The sequence below is a fragment of the Megascapheus bottae genome, chromosome 17 (assembly GCF_031878675.1).
Source record: "Megascapheus bottae isolate mThoBot1 chromosome 17, mThoBot2.hap1, whole genome shotgun sequence".
NCBI classification, from domain to species: domain Eukaryota; kingdom Metazoa; phylum Chordata; class Mammalia; order Rodentia; family Geomyidae; genus Megascapheus; species Megascapheus bottae.
Window position 1 is genome coordinate 8,552,324 of NC_143525.1, and position 18,157 is coordinate 8,570,480.

The 18,157-nt window shown below is 41.1% G+C and overlaps 1 protein-coding gene across 3 annotated transcripts in view; it reads left to right on the top strand.

The window, feature by feature from the left end:
* The window catches only part of Myocd (myocardin), a 78,418-nt gene that overhangs the window by 15,145 nt on the left and 45,116 nt on the right, over nucleotides 1–18,157 (top strand). The window contains exons 1-4 of one of the 3 annotated variants that reach the window (XM_090349549.1): nucleotides 5,789–5,911; nucleotides 8,783–8,848; nucleotides 16,852–16,907; nucleotides 17,728–17,803. In XM_090349549.1, coding sequence (XP_090205675.1) covers nucleotides 5,839–5,911; nucleotides 8,783–8,848; nucleotides 16,852–16,907; nucleotides 17,728–17,803 — 271 coding nt within the window. In that variant the 5' untranslated portion in view covers nucleotides 5,789–5,838. Of the gene's footprint in view, nucleotides 1–5,788; nucleotides 5,912–8,782; nucleotides 8,849–16,851; nucleotides 16,908–17,727; nucleotides 17,804–18,157 lie in introns of those variants that run through there. The other 2 variants (XM_090349550.1, XM_090349551.1) reach the window with 2 other exon arrangements.

Consider the following 18,157-nt stretch of genomic DNA (forward strand, 5'->3'; position numbering starts at 1 on the left):
AAAAAGGCAGGCTCCCCAGGGTGGCAGGATAGTCTCTCCAAATTTCTGTGACATCTATAGAAGCACTGTTGTAGGCCACATTTCCCTCTTCAAGGTCACCTTGGAACCATGCATTCCGTTCATGACCCCTTTGACCTTTCTTTGGTGGGTTACTCCATTACCATCTTGCAGCTTTTGCTTGCACTCTGAGTATAATGCTAAGAGCTATTACAAGAACTATGATCTCATGGGGGAAAAGGCTGGGGTTGAAGCGAAAAATCAGAGCTTGGAGACTCATAAAGAAAGGACATGACCATTTGTTAGGAAATGGAAAGACTTAGAAAAGATCCTATTAAGTGAAGTAAGCCAGACTCAAAGGAACTTAGGCTCAATGGTTTCCCTCATTTGTCATAATCAGTAGAAACCTTGGGCTCTAGTAGCAGAGATTTACAATAGAACAAAACCTAGATACAAAAGGCCATATAGTAGGATGCTGAATGAAAGGATCTCTAGGATATAGAAACATAAGCCATATAATGAATGATTGTTCTTCTCAAGGTACTATGTGATCTCTCATCTCTTTTGCTGTCCTTTGGTTATCTCATATTGTTACAGCATCTCACTTTGTTACCTGATATATCGGATATATTTGTATTTGGTTATTTGAAATTGGATAGGGAAGGGGGGGGAAACAAGATGAGGGGTGGGGGTGGGGGGAGGGAAATGGGGACCAAGACATGTGAAAGGGTATCAATGTATGGGAATTAATGTACCATCTCTCTGGCAAATATCATGTAACCCTTCTATTAATTACAATAAAAAATATATAAAAAAAACACACACACAAAAAAAAAAAAAAAAAAAAAAAAACGAAGCCAGGGGTTGTGAAGTATCAGCCCTCTACAGAGCTTTGGAGGCTCCTTCCTTCTACAGACACGGAAATTGAGGTGGAGTGATGAAGGGGCTGGGCCAAGGTCACATGATAATGGAGTGGGAAGAACAAGATCTGACTTCCTGAACTTTTATATGACCAGCCAGGCACATTCTGTTGATATATTGGGTCAAACAACACTTCAGGAGTCTTTCTAAAATACCTGCTTATAGCTACTGTGTCTATGTGTAAGGCAGAAGTTAAATATGTATCACATTTATTTTTAAATATACCTGTATTACAATTTGCTTTAGTTCTCTGCAAATTTTTTAAAAATTGTCATTTAGCTGGGCACCAGTAGCTCACACAGGTAATCCTACCTACACAGAAAGCTAAGATCTGAGGATTCTGGTTCGATGCCAGCCCAGGCAGGAAAGCCTATGAGACTCTCATCTCCAATTAGCTACCAGAAAACCAGAAGTGGAGCTGTGATTCAAAGTGGTAGAGTACTAGCCTTGAGTGAAAGTGCAGGAATAGTGACCAGACTCTGAGTTCAAGCCTCATCACCAGCAAAAAAAAAAAAATTAGTAAATTAAAACATTTAAATGTCCAGTCCAAATTAGAAAACAGGTTTATAATTTGGAAATAGAAGCTCTCCTTTATGTAGAACATAAAAGTAGAGAGCATAAAGGTCTGATGGCATGATTCTTACCAAGAAACAATGGTTGCTAAACAACCAAGATGCAGACGATTCTGATAGCAGAAGGAGTCCATTGTAAGAAAGTCTTGTAGAAGTAAGGGGCTTTCTCACAAGTGGAAGTTTCCAGGTGCTTTGGAGCCATTGTTGTCTTTCACAGAGGATTCAAAAGACCAGGATGAGCTTAGGGATATGGAGATGATATTGATACAGAGGCATCCTAATTAACCCCCACTCTGTTCTTCTAGATAAAGCTATTCTATTCCTAAGCAATATTTCTGAGAAGTCTGGAGATGTTTAGAAATAAATCATAAACATAGCCAGGTTAAGGAGGAAGCACTTTCAAAGGTCAGAGAACCCAAAGATTTCTAACTCTGGTTTCTAGGATTTTGACATTTCCTGAAGGGCTCTGCAATTACTGGTCAAGATTAGCTTGTTATAGCTTGGACACTATCCTGCAGCCTTGGTTTGGAAAGGCTAAAGTAAAACTGTATAACAGTGGGGGGGGGTGAGGGATGGGGAGGGAGGTGATTCTGCTGTCTCATATTAGACTGCTACACCCTAAAAAGTACATATTTAAGTCAGGTATGAGCACAGGGTTACAACATAAAGGAGTAGGAGCAGATATGGGGTTTGACACTTATGTGATGAATATGGACTTTAAAATTGAATCAAAAGAGAAACAAATGATATTGAAACAATGAATAATTTGAAAAATAGAGCTTTTGTTGGTGACACTATACACTAAAAGTTGATTCCAGATGTGTTGACATCCAAATGAAAAGTAAAATTCATTTTAAAAAAATGAAACTATTTAAGCAGTATTTAGTCTGGAGATAGAGTAAACCTCCCTAAAACTACACTAAACAGAGAAATCGGAGAAGTTTGCAAAGGACTGAAAATAAAAATGTTATAGGCCACAAATCAACACAAACCAAGTTGAAATACAAACTGAGAACCAGGGAATGTTTACCACATACGGGACTATGGATGCTTTGTATCCTGAAGTAGATGCACAAAGTGTGTTCAGTATTTCAGCTTGTGAGTAAAAGGCATCTTGATCAATGACACCCCTTTCATCATTCTTCCCTATCTCTCCCAACTGCCCAATCCCATTTTCACCATATTCACTGAATATTATGACTGTATTTGCCTATCCTTTGTCTGCTCCCTGTAGACCTCACCCTTTCCTGTGGACACATGTTCCAGATTCCCCAGGTTCATTTTGTTAAACTGAAAATTAGTTGTTGAAAGATGTTACACCACTGGAATCCTCCCAAACACAAAACATACTTTAATTAATATGGTTGTCTATGTATATAGGCATATGACTCTGTGTATGCTTTCATATATGTTACTAACTCAGATCTAGTATCCACAGATGAGAGAAAAGCCATGTCCTTTGTCTCTCTGAACCTGACTTACTTCACTTAATGTCATCACACCATTCTTCCTGGTGAATGGGTACAATTCATATAGACACATAATGGTCTTAGCTTAGCTTAGCTATTTCCATAACTTGGATATGGTGAATAGTGCCTAGCATGGTAAGGAAGCAGGTTATACAAATGTCTTTAGAGATACCCTATGACTCTAGCTGACTATGCTTAATGAGCTCCAAATATAAATAGCTTTCCCAAAGCTATAAGAAAAAAAATAGTCCCCATGGTTATAAATAGCCCAACAATGTCATCAGACCAGTATATTTTTTGAAAGGATTTTCTTAAAATATATACTGATGGTCAGATCTATGAAAACCTAGTAGACTCATAAAATACTACAATGAGTCACAACCATTTGTTATCAAATTATCAAAGCTAAAGTATTGCATGTGGTTACATGGCTATAATCCCTAATATGAGTACAAAATAATGCATCTTCACTTACGGGGAGGGGGGAATTAAGTCTACAATGAAAAGGGGTAGTTAGGCAGATATTGGAATACAATTAAATGAGAGAAGAGCCAGGCACTGGTATTACCAGTGCCCCAAGCCTGTAAGCCTAAATTCTCCAAAGAAGGGTGGTTCAAACCAGCCTGGGCAGAAAAGTCAATGAAATTCCATCTTCATTCCACCTCACTCCAGTTAGAATGGCCAGGATCAGGAAAACGAATAATAACAGATGCTGGAGGGGATGTGGCCAGGAGGGATCACTACTACACTGTTGGTGGGAGTGCAAACTCATTCAACCACTATGGAAAGCAGTATGGCAGTGCCTCAAAAGGCTAAACATAGAACTCCCCTATGACCCAGCAATTCCACTACTTGGCATTTACCCAACCATCCAGAAACAAGGGCATACTAAATCCACTAGCACAACAATGTTCATTGCAGCACTATTCACCATAGCAAAGATATGGAACCAACCTAGATGCCCCTCAGTTGATGAGTGGATCAATAAGTTGTGGTATTTGTACACAATGGAATTCTATGCTGCTGTCAGAAAAAAACGACATTGCCCCATTTGTTAGGAAATGGAAAGACATAGAAAAAATCCTATTAAGTGAAGTAAGCCAGACTCAAAGGAACTTAGGCTCAATGGTTTCCCTCATTTGTCATAATCAGTAGAAACCTTGGACTCTACTAGCAGAGATCTGCAATAGAGCAAAACCTTGATACATAAGGCCATATAGTATGAAGCTAATTGAAAGGACCTCCAGGATATTGAAACAAAAGCCATATAACGAATGATTGTTGTCCTTAATGTACTATGTTATCTCTCATCTCCTTTGCTGTCCCTTGGGTATCTCATATTGTTACAGTATCTCACTCTGTTATCTGATATATTGAATTTATTTGTATTTGGTTATTTGAAATTTGATAGGGAAGGAGGGAAAACCAAGATGGGTGGGGGGTGTGGGGGGGGAGGGAAATGGGTACCAAGACATGTGAAAGGGTATCAATGTACGTGAATTAATGCACCTTCTATATGGCAAATATCATGTAACCCTTTTATTAATTACAATAAAAATATTTAAAAAATTCCATCTTCAATTGAAAAAATAATTCACTGGAGATGTTGCTCAAGTAGTAAAGTACCATCAGTGAGCAATAAAGCTTACTGAGGGTTGAAGGCCCTGACTGCAGCCCTGGAACACACACACACACACACACATCAGAGACGACATCATACACAATCATTCAAAAAGTAATAGTGCATTTCAAGGGAAAAAGCAAAGCACTAAATAATGTGACACAAAGTCCCAGGCTGGTAGTTATCTCAGTGATAGAACACTTACTTAGCATCATTAAGGCCTGGGATCAATCAGAATAATTAAGAAAATCTCCATTGTTTAATTATAACACACATTTTTTATTTCTATTTCTAAATATACATTTTGTAACCTCAAAATTTCCTCGGATGTTCAGTAAAAGGTAGTCCCATTCAAGCCCAAATGTGAGCCACAGAGAAATGTGTAGTTTTTTGTTTTTTTTTTTAATTTTCAACCACATTCCCTAGGTGATAGATCTTTCTTATCAAGCAGATTGGAGAAATGTCTAAAATAATCCAATCTACTCTACTCCTTCAGTGTGTGTAGAAACTGAGATTTCCCCCAAGGCTGGGATCTGTCTAATCAAATAACAGTGAAAATGACCGTGTCATGTTTCAGATAAGCAATCTTCCATCTTCTTAAATACCTAACCACATCCATTTACTTCTGCCAGGCAGCTCACAGAATTCTCCAGGCCAATGTTTAGTTGATGGAGAGTTTTCCATTCCCACCCTTCCCCACGATTGTGACATTTTCAAACAGTAGCACAAAAAATCTCTCTAAATAGAAAAAAAATCCATTTCCACTCTATCATGACTCAGTAACAGCAACAAGATTCTTCTCAAAGTTTCCTAAAAATGTCATCTTTGGGGTGGACTCAAGAGGAACATTTCAGCCAAAGAGGCACATTTTCCACTCTGTCAGAAAAGGAGTGAGCCTGGGGTTGGAACATGAAGTGTTTTGCGATCCTCAGAAAAGCAACACTTCTCACCAAAACCATAGCAACCACTTTGTGTGATGCCATCAGAGCCTGAGATCAGCCCGGAATCTCATTCTTCTCAGAGACTCAGCTGCACCTCATCACCTGTGTAGGACAGAATGGTCACCCTGCTGCCTGTTGGCTGGAGAAAGAGCAGGGCCCTTCTCCAAGGCTGTTGCCATGGAAACTTGTAGGTGGTGATTCTGAGCCTAGTATCCTTTATGTTGGCTTACCAAGGAGACAGGTAGCATGACATATAACTCCTGTTCCAAGGATTTCCGATTCTTCATCTAAAGGGTCCTTTCACTACTGGCTGAAGCATGAAGTATAACAAAGTGAACATTAAAGCAGTCCCATGTAAACAGTTGCATTTGAAACTTGAATCCAGGGAAGGTGGGTAGAAATTCAGAATCCAAAGTCATAGACCGGAAATGTGTTGGCCTTTTCATCATTCTAGGGTATTAGCCAAGCTGCTTATATTATCTGGGTCTTTGGAGGTATCTCAAAAGTCAGAGAGACGGAGAGATGGAGAGACGGAGAGATGGAGAGATGGAGAGATGGGAGAGAGAGAGAGAGAGAGAGAGAGAGAGAGAGAGAGAGAGAGAGAGAGAGAGAGAGAGAGAGAGAGAACTTCAGGAACACCTGTCCATTGCAGGTGGTTAGAACTGGGAGTTGGGTGAAAGCTTGGACCAAAAACTAACCCTTTGCTCAGAGTATTTTTAGCTACACTAGATCTGTGAAGGGTTGCCAGGAGCTCTGGGGACACAACTGGGCACGATCATCTGCGTATGTGGAGGGAACACAAAAATGCATCCAGGAAAAGGGAACCAGGCAACAGCTGTGCACAGAAGGGGAAAGGCAGCTTGGCTAGGTACTAGGCCTTTCTGCCTGGAGGGTCCAGGCGCTCCATCCGCCATGAGAAGCAACCCCTGAGAGGGATATGGGTGGATATGGTCATTCGCTTGATCTCTAGCATCCCTCTGAGCTTTTTATCAAACCTGGACAGGTCAGTCATTGTATGTCACAAATTAAGAAATGTAAGGAAGGGGCAGGGTGGGTCAAAGTGGGGTGAGATTGTTGAAGTGGGCATCAGAGAACAAGATGCATTCTTTGTTAAGTGAGACCTCCCTGTACAACTACTTAAAGACAATAATTCCAAAATTAAAAAGATAAAAATGGTGAAAGAGTTAGTATCCAGGGAAAAGTGAGCTTTTCTCCCTAGCTGGTACAATTTTGGCCATGAGAGTATTATCTGACCTATTGACCACTGGGGAAAACAGTCAAGAATGTATTCACATAATACGTTATTTACTGGTGAGTTATAGATGTAATGAATGAATATCTTCCATCTTTTGGTGTGTTGGTGGTTCTGGGGCTATAACTCAGGGCCTAGGTGCTTAGCTTTGTGCTGTCCCTTAGCTTTTTTTGTTCAAAGCTGTCACTCTATGACCTGAACTTTTAGCTGTTCTATTTTTTTTTTTTTGCCAGTCCTCAGGGCTTGAACTCAGGGCTTGAGCACTGTCCTTGGGCTTTCTCAAGGCTAGCACTCTATGACTTGAGCTACAGCACCATTTCCAGCTTTTTCTACGTATGTGATACCGAGGAATCGAATCCAGGTCTTCGTGTATGCTAGGCAGGCACTCTACCACTAGGCTAAACTCCCGGGCCCCCATTTTTAGCTTTTTGGCGGCTAATTGGAGATAAGAGTCTCCTGGATTTGTTTGCCCAGGCTGTTTTCAAAGCTGATCCTCAGATCTCAGTTTCTTTGCAAATCTTGAACTTACAATTCAATACTATTTAATGTTAACTATGTATATTTGAAATAGGATAGAGAAGGGGGAAAACAAGATGAGGGGAGGGGTGGAGAGAGGGAAATAGGGACAAAAACATGAGAAGGGGTAGCAATGTTTGTTAGGTAATGCGCCTTCTATCTGGCAAATATAATGCGACCCTTCTATTAATTACAATAAAAATATTTTTTAAAATAATACATTGCATATGATTTATGCAATGCATATTTGACATATATGTGTATGTGTGTATATAATGTGCATATATTTAATATATGTATTTGGATATATAGTAAATTTTGGATATAGACCTTGGATAACTGAATAATGATTTCTTTAGTTAAGCAAAATGTAACTCTGATAGTGCTTTTTTCAATTTCAAAAAAAAATTCAGGTATCATAATCCTAGCTTTATTTTGTCTATTTATTTCACAGTTCTAGGGTTTAACGTGGGCACTTGTGCTTGCTCTCTCACTTAAGTCACACCTTCTCGTTGTTGTTGTTGTTGTTGTTTATTTTTTTGTTGTTATTGTTGTTATTGTTTTGTGGGTCATGGGGCTTGAACTCAGCCTGGGTGCTATCCCTGAGTTCTTCAGCTCAAGGCTACCACTCTACCCTTGAGCCAAGCCCCACTTCCTGTTTTCTAGAGGTTAACTGGAGATAAGACTCTCAGGTTCTTTTGTGCCCACACTGGCTTTGAACCTTGATCTTCAGATCTCAGCCTCCTGAGTAGTAAGGATTACAGGCATGAGTCACCACGCCCAGCACAGCTTTTTGTTTTATTTGCTGCTTATTTTTGCTATAGGGTCTCATGAACATTTTTGGCTAGGCTGGCCTTCAATATATCACCCTCCTGACTCTGTCTCCCAGGGAACCATGATTAGCGGCATGCACCCTTGCGCCAAGCTGACAGTAGTGTTTTTGTGCCATTGTAAGTGTCAGGTTCTAAATGAAGTGACATGCATACATGCATTTTATCAGACATTATGGCAGCCATGCAAGGTTGGCATTGTTCCTATTTATAAAAAAGGAGATTGGGGGTTAGCCAAATGTGTTCAGGGTCTCATATCCATTGCGTAGGAGGGAAGATATGATTTGAACCCAGAAGGAATACCAAAGCTGTTTTCTCCACTCTGCATCCTCTTTTGGAACCACAGGCTTTCACCACTGAGAGAGTGCCGTTGGTGTGGGGTGGGACATGGTGCTATGAACACGCCATCTTCTTCAAAGAGGAGATGGACCATTCCATCCCAGGTTTCCAGACCTCCCTATTTCCAGACCTTCTGCTTCTCTCAGAGGCAGTATGAGTGAAGTTATGTATCTATGCATCTACAGCACAACTGAAAGTGCTCAGAACATATAACTATGTTCAGAACACTCATAGAAAGAAGTGAGAACTTAGCAAAGTATGTTGTAACTTTAAGTGACCACAATCCTATTTAGCCCAAACTCACAAACTAACACCTTTTCTAAGTTTTACAGTTACGACTTCAGCAGAGACGGACCCAGGAGCAACTGGCTAACCAAGGCTTCATACCACGTGAGTACCTACCACTCTTCTTCATCCACTACTGCAGGACCCCAGCACAAGGGAACAGGAAAGCGCTTCTGAAATTATTGAGCACTGATGTGTTGATTTCTCATGATCCTTACAAAATATGTGATAGCAGAAAACCAAGACTTGGTGTCTTTTGCCCCAGTTATACACACACACACACACACACACACACACACACACACACACACACACACACACACAAAGGCAAAGGGGGCTCCAGCTGAATTAACTGAAGTGATGTTGGAAGCAATACCAACTTCCTTCCCAATCAAGTTTTCAAAACCAAGATTGGGAAGGACTCTTGCAGATGCTCACACGCCTGGGTAACACTATCCTGATCTGGGTTATCTGGGTTCCAGTTTAATGTGCTACCAGCAGGGGAGAGGTCAGTCACCCTGTAGACAACACACAGACTTTATGGTCCCTATGTGCTTTAAGCCTTTTCTTTGCAAAAATGCAAAGATAGGGGCCTGGAGTGTGTCCTGGTGCAGAGAGTTTGCCTAGCATGCATGAAATCCCAGGTTTGATTCTTCTGTACCATATACACAGAAAAGGCTGGAAGTGGTGTGATAGCTCAAGTGATGGAGTGCTAGCCTTGAGAAAACCAAGGACAGTGCCCAAGCCCTGAGTTCAAGCCCCAGACCTGGCAAATAATAACAATAAAAACAATTATAATAATGAGAAAATTTACCTCCATAGTCTAGTGCATCATTATGGTATTTTTATTGGCAGAGAAAATGTGGCTAATAATGAAAATTACTGGAAACTGAATCCAAACAAGTGTTTTGCTACTTGAGCCTTACAGCCAATCTTTTTTTGCTAAGCTTGCCTCAAATTTATAATCCTGTTGTCTCTACCTCCTAAATAGTTGGGATTACAGGCACACATCACCACACCAGCTAGAATTTTTTAAATTAGTTGATGGTGAAGGTGTAGGAGTTTTCTGCCACTTCTTCTCAACCATACTTGCTAAGGGTGCGTGTTCTGCTATGGAAAAGTGCACACGCATGTCTGATGCACACTGGAAGCCCTGCTGGGCAGACCTGTTCTGCTTCGCTCTTCTCAGAATGCTAGAGCCAAGACAAGGGTCTTTACCTACAGTTGGGAAGCCTCTCCAAGACCATCGGAGACCAAGAGCACAGTCTTCCTGCAGTGAGAGGCAATAAGCTTCCTCAGGCCCTGAATTCAAACCCCAGCACAGAAAAGGAAAGGAAGGGAAGGAGGGAGGGAAGGAGGGAGGGAGGGAAGAGAGGGAAAAAAAGGAAGAAAATTAGTCTTGCATTTTATATTGGTTACATCTTCAGAGCTTGCCTGTTGTATAAACATGCAAATCTCTCCCACTGAGGCAGAGCTAAAGCTAAAACTTGAGTCTCCTGGGTTCTCACATGGCTGCTTTCTACAGATATAAAATGAAATGCTTGACTTTTTAAAACATGTACTTTTTGTGACAAAAAGTTCAGTTGAAAGGAAAGATCGTTTGTAGGTAGGTACATAGATAGATTGATAGTCTTTCATGGTTCTGGTATTAACATATCACCTTTGTTATACTATGACCAACTGAATGAAAAACTCCACTGAAAAATCTCTGATGATTTTCACTTCAGTTTCCTTCTGAATTGAGTATTTAACCATAGATTTCTCTCCTGTTGATGCCAGTGAACTAGAACACATGATTTTCAACTGAATAGTACAAGGAATATATCATGAGTTTCAGGTATTTTATTAATTTTTGCAACAATAGGAATGGATGTTAGATAAAGAAAGCACTGAGCTACATCTCCAGACCCAATAATATCACTTGTACACTAGAAGTCAGAAAGCATGGGGTACTGGACCCAGAATACCAAGGAGAACAGGAAACAGTAAGAAAGGAGTTCTTAGGTAAAGATCTTGACCCCAGATCATATCTCAAGATTTTTTCACCTTTATAATATCAGTTTTGAAATTCATCTTTCCAACATGGCAGTCATAAAATGCTGGTGAAATGTGTTCTCAAAGTTAAAGATTACTTCAGGGGTTTATTACTTGCACTTGTTTCTGAAACCCCACCATCTAAAGCCTGAAGTGTTGGTACCTCATGCCCATAATCTGAGATACTCATGAGGCTGAGACCTGAGGATCATGGTTCCACGGCAGACTGGCTCAAAAAGTCTGTGAAACTCTTGTCTCCAATTATTCAGAAAAAAAAAATCCCAAAGGCAAAAGTGTGGCTCAAGAGGTTGAGTATAAGCCTTAATCAAAAAGGGCCAAGTGAGAACTCAGGGCCCTAAGTTCAAATCCCAGTATGGGCACAAAAATAAATAAATATAACCCCCACATCTAATTCTTAAAATGGAGATTTCATATTGCCTACTTGCTACCATGACTAGAGCTTAAAGGAAATAGCCTTCATTATTTCTCCCTTTCAGGCTTAAGGCTGCAAAGCCATCAAGACCTGGTACTCTTAGGGCAATAGGACCCATCGAATGCCCTCCCTTGCAGACCACTAGGTCTTGGGTCTAGTCATTTCTTTCTTTCTTTTTTTTTTTTTCATCAGTTATGGGCTTTTACTCTGAGCCTGGGTGCTGCCCCTGAGCTCTTCAACTCAAGGCTACTGCCCTACCCCTTGAGTCACAGCACTGTTTCTGGTTTTCTTTTGTTTAATTGAAGATAAGAGTCTCTTGGTCTTCAGTGCCCGGATTGGCTTTGAACCACAATCCTCAAATCTCAACCTCCTGAATAACTAGGATTACAGGCTGAGCTACCACACCCAGCTTAGTCATTGTTTTTGTTATGTATTCTTTTTTATCTTCCATTCTTTTCATTGGGTATCACACTGCTGGATAGAATCCTAACTGATATCGTTTTAGGCCAACTATTTTGGAAGACTTAAATAATCATCCTTATGTGGCTTAGATAATAAAAGGATCACAGAGTAATCTGGTATATATCATTCATCTTTTTTGAGCAAGGCTTTGGTAGAACAGATATAAGAGTATCCAACCTGATATCTCTCTCTCTCTCTCTCTCTCTCTCTCTCTCTCTCTCTCTCTCTCTCTCTCTCTCTCTCTCTCTCTCTCTCTCTCTCTCTCCCTCTCCCTCTCTCTCTCCCTCTCCCTCTCTCTGTCTCAAAGGACTTACAATCTAGAATGAGTACCCAGTCACCCTCATTTAGCTGCTCTGTTAGTAATTTTGAACACGTTGAGCTCCCTAAATAAGAATATTAACAAGGAAGAAACAAATAATTTCTCTCCTCTATTACGGAAGCAATCTACTGGGAAAATGAAAGTCCATGGGGTGATGGAAAGAAATTTTCCCTCTTTCCCCTGGAATACAGAAGAGAAAAGAATGAAATTGGTATTGTAGAGGAGCTAAAGCTCAGAAAGGCTGCTCCATGGCCACAAAGTCTCAGAGCAAGTTGCCGGTGGCCAGACTGGAATCTCTAGCCCTGTTGAGCCCATGATCAATGTCAATGAATTGCAGGATATAATGAGCTGTCTATGAATGGTACTGCCTTTATTTTTTTTGCAGACTAATCCAAACTACCGCAGCCACATACATACTGCAGAGCCTTGGTAAATCTCTGAACTCTGTGGCAACTCCTGAATAGCGAGAAGAATGATCGAGCCATTCCCGCACACCTCACCCCCATGCAGCTTCACCATAGCTCAAGACGTTGACTGGATAAAGTCTCTTCCTTTTCTCAGTGCAATTCCTGTGACTTGGCTTCTCTCTACAGCACCCACCCTACTACACACTGCCCTACCACACACTGTTGGCTGTCTGAGCAGAACACAAGCACCCGAGGATTGATCTGTCTGCCTCTTCCCTTCTTCCTAATGGCTGAGCTTCTGAACTAGGGAAAGGCATCTTGGAATTTCCAATCAAGTCCATATAGGTTCAAAAGCTAAGGCTCCCTCCTTCCTCCTATCTCTCCTTCAATATTCAGTTTCCATTCCTTCAAGACTAGACAAAACAAAACAAATGAACGAAATCGCCGTTATTCAAGTTCAATTTGAATTTGCCTTTGTACCTTTTCTTGTTTTCAAAGAAATTCTGAAATATTCACCTGTCATATCAAATTCTACAAGTGTATAACCCAGATATAAATGAATATAGCCTACACTAGGAGGTGGGGAAATGAACTAGTCTTAGATCCTTAAGAGTATAAATGAACACCAGCTAAGCAATTTATTAACCAATCTATAAAGAGAATATAATTTCCAAAATATCATCACTGCACATAGCCTGTTTTATAGGTGGGAAACAGGGAGCAAAGGAAATTTATCCAACTAGTTCCAGGTTGTGCCAAAACTCGATGACAAAGCTAGGACATCAATAGTTGTTGGTGGCAGATGGATCCTTTATGGTGATTCATCCCATCCCTCTTTAATTTGGTCCACAAATTTAAATTTGAATCTGTATGTCTGTTTTGAGTTCATGAAGGCATGTGTATTTACCAGATAATGCCTTTAGATTAGGATAAGTGATTCTAATGGACAGGCAGACCCTTTCAGAAATACTGGAAATCAATCCCCATGATTAACTGCACCCCTGGGAACTCATAGATTCACAGGGACTTTACACCTGGGCCCATTGGCCTTGTAAATACCACTGCTATGGTTCTTAAACTTGGGCACCAAAGTCACCTGGCTTGTTCCAACAAGCCAGCTTCTGATGCCACTGCAGGAAACTGGAACTTCAAATTATACAGAGGATGCTGCCCTAAAAGCCATGCTTTGAGAACCATAGTGCTTGGTCTGCTCAGGTTTCCCTTACGCCTCTTGGTCATTAGTCTCTTAGGACCAATAGAGGCCGGTCCTCTCTAAGCCTGACAGTGAGGGGATCTCCTTGAGAGAAGCCAAGCCCTGTAGCCCTGCCTCACCTGATAGAACTACAGCACTTGTAAGCTACCTGTATAAAAGAGTCAGGCCTCTGCTTGAAGTACTTCTCAGTGTACACATCATCCCCTAGGAAGCATGAGATCAGTGGGGTGAAGAAGACTGCAGGAGGCCCAGCCTTATCTCAAAGTCTTTTTCTGAGCTCTAAGTAAGCAAATGTTTATGCACACAGCTGACCCGAATTAGCTGGAGCTATGGGGACAGAACTAGGAATAGCCCACAACTAAACTGCAAGGCGAGAACATGAATTCCCCTGTGTAGAGCCATTAATCTTCCTCCAGGGGGAAGCAAGGCAGATGTGTGGCAGTCTGTATTTATAACGGGTTTTCATTTGAAATTTTCATGGACTTATTTTTTTAATTTAGAAATCCAAATTCCTTCTCCATCTTAAATGTCAGTGTCCTTTAAATACAATTTGCCATTCGATACTCCCTGGGCTGAGAGCAGAAGTGGTCCTTTGTGTATTTTCCAAAAAATTTAAAAAAAAAAATCTACTGGCTTGGGGGCCATTATGGTTTGTGCAGGCCTGCAGGGTAGATGGCTGAAACCCACATTCTCTGGAGTCCCAGAGAAAGCAAATCTCAACCCTGAGGTCACTGCAGGGGAGTTTTCCACAGTGTGACCCCCAGCCAGTGTCCTGCATACCCTCTTAAACCCTGAGAAGAGTATGTGGTAAAAACAACATGAGAACCGCTTCAGGGTTCTTCCCAAGACCTTGCTAAATGGACATAACATCCCATTCTATAGTGGAAGATTCTAGATGATTTCTGCGCTCCTGGCGTGAGAGAACTGGATCACATGGCTTATTCAACAGGACAATTATTAACACCAACGAACAATGAAGCATAGCTTTAACCAAGCTAAGACACAAGAAATGCAGTGCTTTTTGGGCCATTTAACAATTTCTGCTAGTAAAAATGAGACAGCCTTAGGAATAAAAAAATTAGATAAATTCCCAAGCCCAGTTAAAGCCAATTGTGCTTGGAATGGAAGAGATATTTCAAGATATATTCTACTCATAGGACTGCCCTTGGGAAACTTCTTGACACACGAAATGTGTTGTTCTTTTGGACCACTTAGTGAAAGATCAATTCAGAGATCAATGCTTTTTATGGATGGTGAAAGGAATTAAGCCATACTAATATGTAGTTTCTAATTAAATGACAGAACTGAAGATGGATTGATCAGAGTGCACAGATTCACAAGGGGCTGCTGGATTTCAAGTGGACTTTATGGAATCTGATTGCCAGGAGAAGTCTTGTAAGACATTGCTCAATACAAAGTGCAATTCTAGTTAAAGACAGGAAAATTCAGGTTTTCTTCCTGTGATACCTAGATCCAAGACAAAAAGAAAATTCTTAGCCATCCATGCATTCCTCAGAGTTGTGGAGCAGAGAGAAATAATGATTAAAGAGAGTAAGAGAAAATAGCTATGTTAGATCAGGGAGCAATGTTGCTATTCCAGCAACATATTCAAGTATTTTTCTTAGACAAAGGAAGTCTCTTCATCTCTAGTCACAAATGAGAAGAAATGTGCCTGTCAACTGCAGGGGACATGGCAGCCTTTAACACTGTTTTATAAGTCCAAGGACTGTTTGGCATGTCTCTCCCTTTGGTCAGCACGGTCAGTGATGAGATGAGGCAGGGAGGCTGATAGAGAATATGCTTTATTCAGTCCCCAAGCAGAGTTCTGTTGGAAGAATAATATGGACAATTCCCATCAGAATGCCCTTCCTGGCTAAAGCCACATTTCAATGTCCACCAAACTGAGCTGAAACCTGCTCAGTTTTAGCCTGCTTATAACAACTGAATGCAACACACACACACACACACACACACACACACACACACACACACACTTGATTTGGCCAGAAACCAAAATTTTATACCAGCCAAGATATTTGGAAGAAAACTTCATTGCCTATAGCTCAAGAGCGAACATGTTGTTTGCTATAAAGGTCTGGGTCGTGTGATTCATCAGTTTGTCCAGACTTACAATTCTTTTTAATATCCTGTTTAAAAATATTTTATGTTACGATACAGGTGTTGGACACAGGTATAACAGTTACATAGGTCAGATAGAATACATTTCTTTTGGGACAGTGACACCCCTTCCCTCGTTCTCTCCTAGTTTTTCTCTCAGTTACAATTTTTAATGATGCAGTTCTTCAACCTCTGACCTCATCATTTGGCAAATGAATAGTGATCCCTGGTATCTCTAAATGGAGATTGATCCAGAAGGCCAGGAAAACAATTATAAGCCATAGAATTTTGCTGAAAGGCATATTGTATCTTTGTTTCATAGGATGGGTTTACTGAGTCTTCATGAAGAAGCACTCTGAAAGAGTGATGGGACTTGGTAGTGAGAAACACAGAGATAAATGGCTGGATGATCAAGGCTGCTGTGATCCACAGCCTGTCCTCTGATGTTCATAGTCAGCTATCATATTTTGAATGATATCAGGTATCAGAGGACCTAGGCAGCAAGCCCTAACGGTATGACTCTAAGCCAGACTATCCATTTCTGTAGACTTCAGTTTCTCTGCTCTGTTCGAGGTTGGACTCAAACAGGATTCACCTGAAATTGAACTTCACTGTCCCCAAGGTCCCTTCTGGTCCTCAGTGTCCAATTCTGTGTGTTTTTTCACTCGACACTCTAGGATGCATATACGTAACCAGTCACCCACATTCTTCATCCAAAGCACTTGTCTTCCTGCAATATGCCCCACTCACTTCGGATCATAACCATTGCCCCAACTTTTGAAGCAGTGTCAAAGAGGATGCTAGTTAGTCATCTACCTTGAACCAGTGTTACCTCTGGCCCCTCTTGTTTCCTCAAGAACTTGGAATGACCCTGCTACCACTATTTCTCTTCTGTCACGCATTTTTGCTTCTGCTGCTTCCTCCTGAGTTAGGCTTGATTTCTACCTTCCCTTGCTTCCTCGGGCCTCCAGGCATCTCCTGTCTTCCAGGCTTCTCTCTGTCATTGCTTGTGGCCTAATAAAGGTCATCACTTACCGACTGTGCATAGCTCAGCAAACACCCAGCTAGCCCTGCCCCATGCTCTGAGGCCCAGTCTCTCACATCTTTATCTTTCTGTTACAGCACTGAAAAGCCCAACTGAATTCCGTGAGCTACGAACAAAATCGGATAGTGACAAGGTAATGTATCTCTGAAACTTACATTTATCAAGGATACAAATACTAGTTAGGAACTATCAGCACTTGGAGAGGGAAGAGAAGGCCCATGAAGCCACACACTAGAATTTCTTTGCTGGACTTATACCCTTGCAACTGTAATTAGACAAAAACAAAACAACAACAAAAAGGAAACAGGGTGCTAAAACTCTTCAAAGCTGCTCCTGAAGAGGAAAGAATGACAGTCTTCCATCAGACCTGTATAGATATCTCGTACCTCTCTGGCCCCCACTCCAGTCTCTACCCCCTCCACCAGGCTCTTCCCAGAACCCCAATAGGACATGGAACAACCATGAGATTTTTTTAACCTAGAAATAAAAAAACAGATACCAGGGACCTGCTTTGGTGCTGCCCCAGTTACATCATCCCTACAAACAGAATAATCTATTTCTACATGTCTTACATATGGGTTTGCATTTTCCCATATCATAAGAGAGAAATCAAAGAGCTCACAGGAGTGGGCATATGTTATCACATTACAACACGTAGCTATAGATCATATGTTATCTGTAACCTGGGTTGTTATTAAGAGGCAACAGATCATAAGTAGCTCAGTATCCTTCCTGGCTACTATTAACTTGAATCTGGTCCTGGCTTTACATGGATCCAAGCTCTTCCTTTCTTTGTTTTCTCATCCTTTGTATTTCTTTATCAACATGTGAGAGACTGGGAATAAGTCTATTTTCCATATGGCACCCAAAGAGTACTGCTTCCCTTGGAGAGAAATTGAGGGCTTTGTTTGCAGCGTTAAAACTAGATCATTCTCCATGTTTGTGCTCCACAGACTGAAGATTTTCTGAAGCGCAAGGGGAAAAACAGACCCGACCGTGCCCACCTGCTTAATATGCACATACTCCACGGTAAGCCTGCATGCCACCAGGAACTAGAAAATGTCCATCAAATGGCAGGATGGGTGTCCCAGAGTTCCTTGTCAGAATACCAGGGGAGTGACATGTTTGACTGTCTCATCTTCTCCATCATGGAGCATTTGGTAAACCTCTTACAAAGTCTCTCCAATCATGACCCTCAGTAGTTCCAAGCTGTCCTCTAGTCATTCTAAGTCTCGGAAGAAAACCCACTTGGAAAGCTAGATAGTGGTTAAGAAGGTTGCAAGCCTGAGACTTTAACTTCCACAGTGCCATTTTCTGATGTCAAAGCAATCACATAACCCCTCTGAGCACGTAAAGATTAGCATCCGACAATTGTTGCCAAAC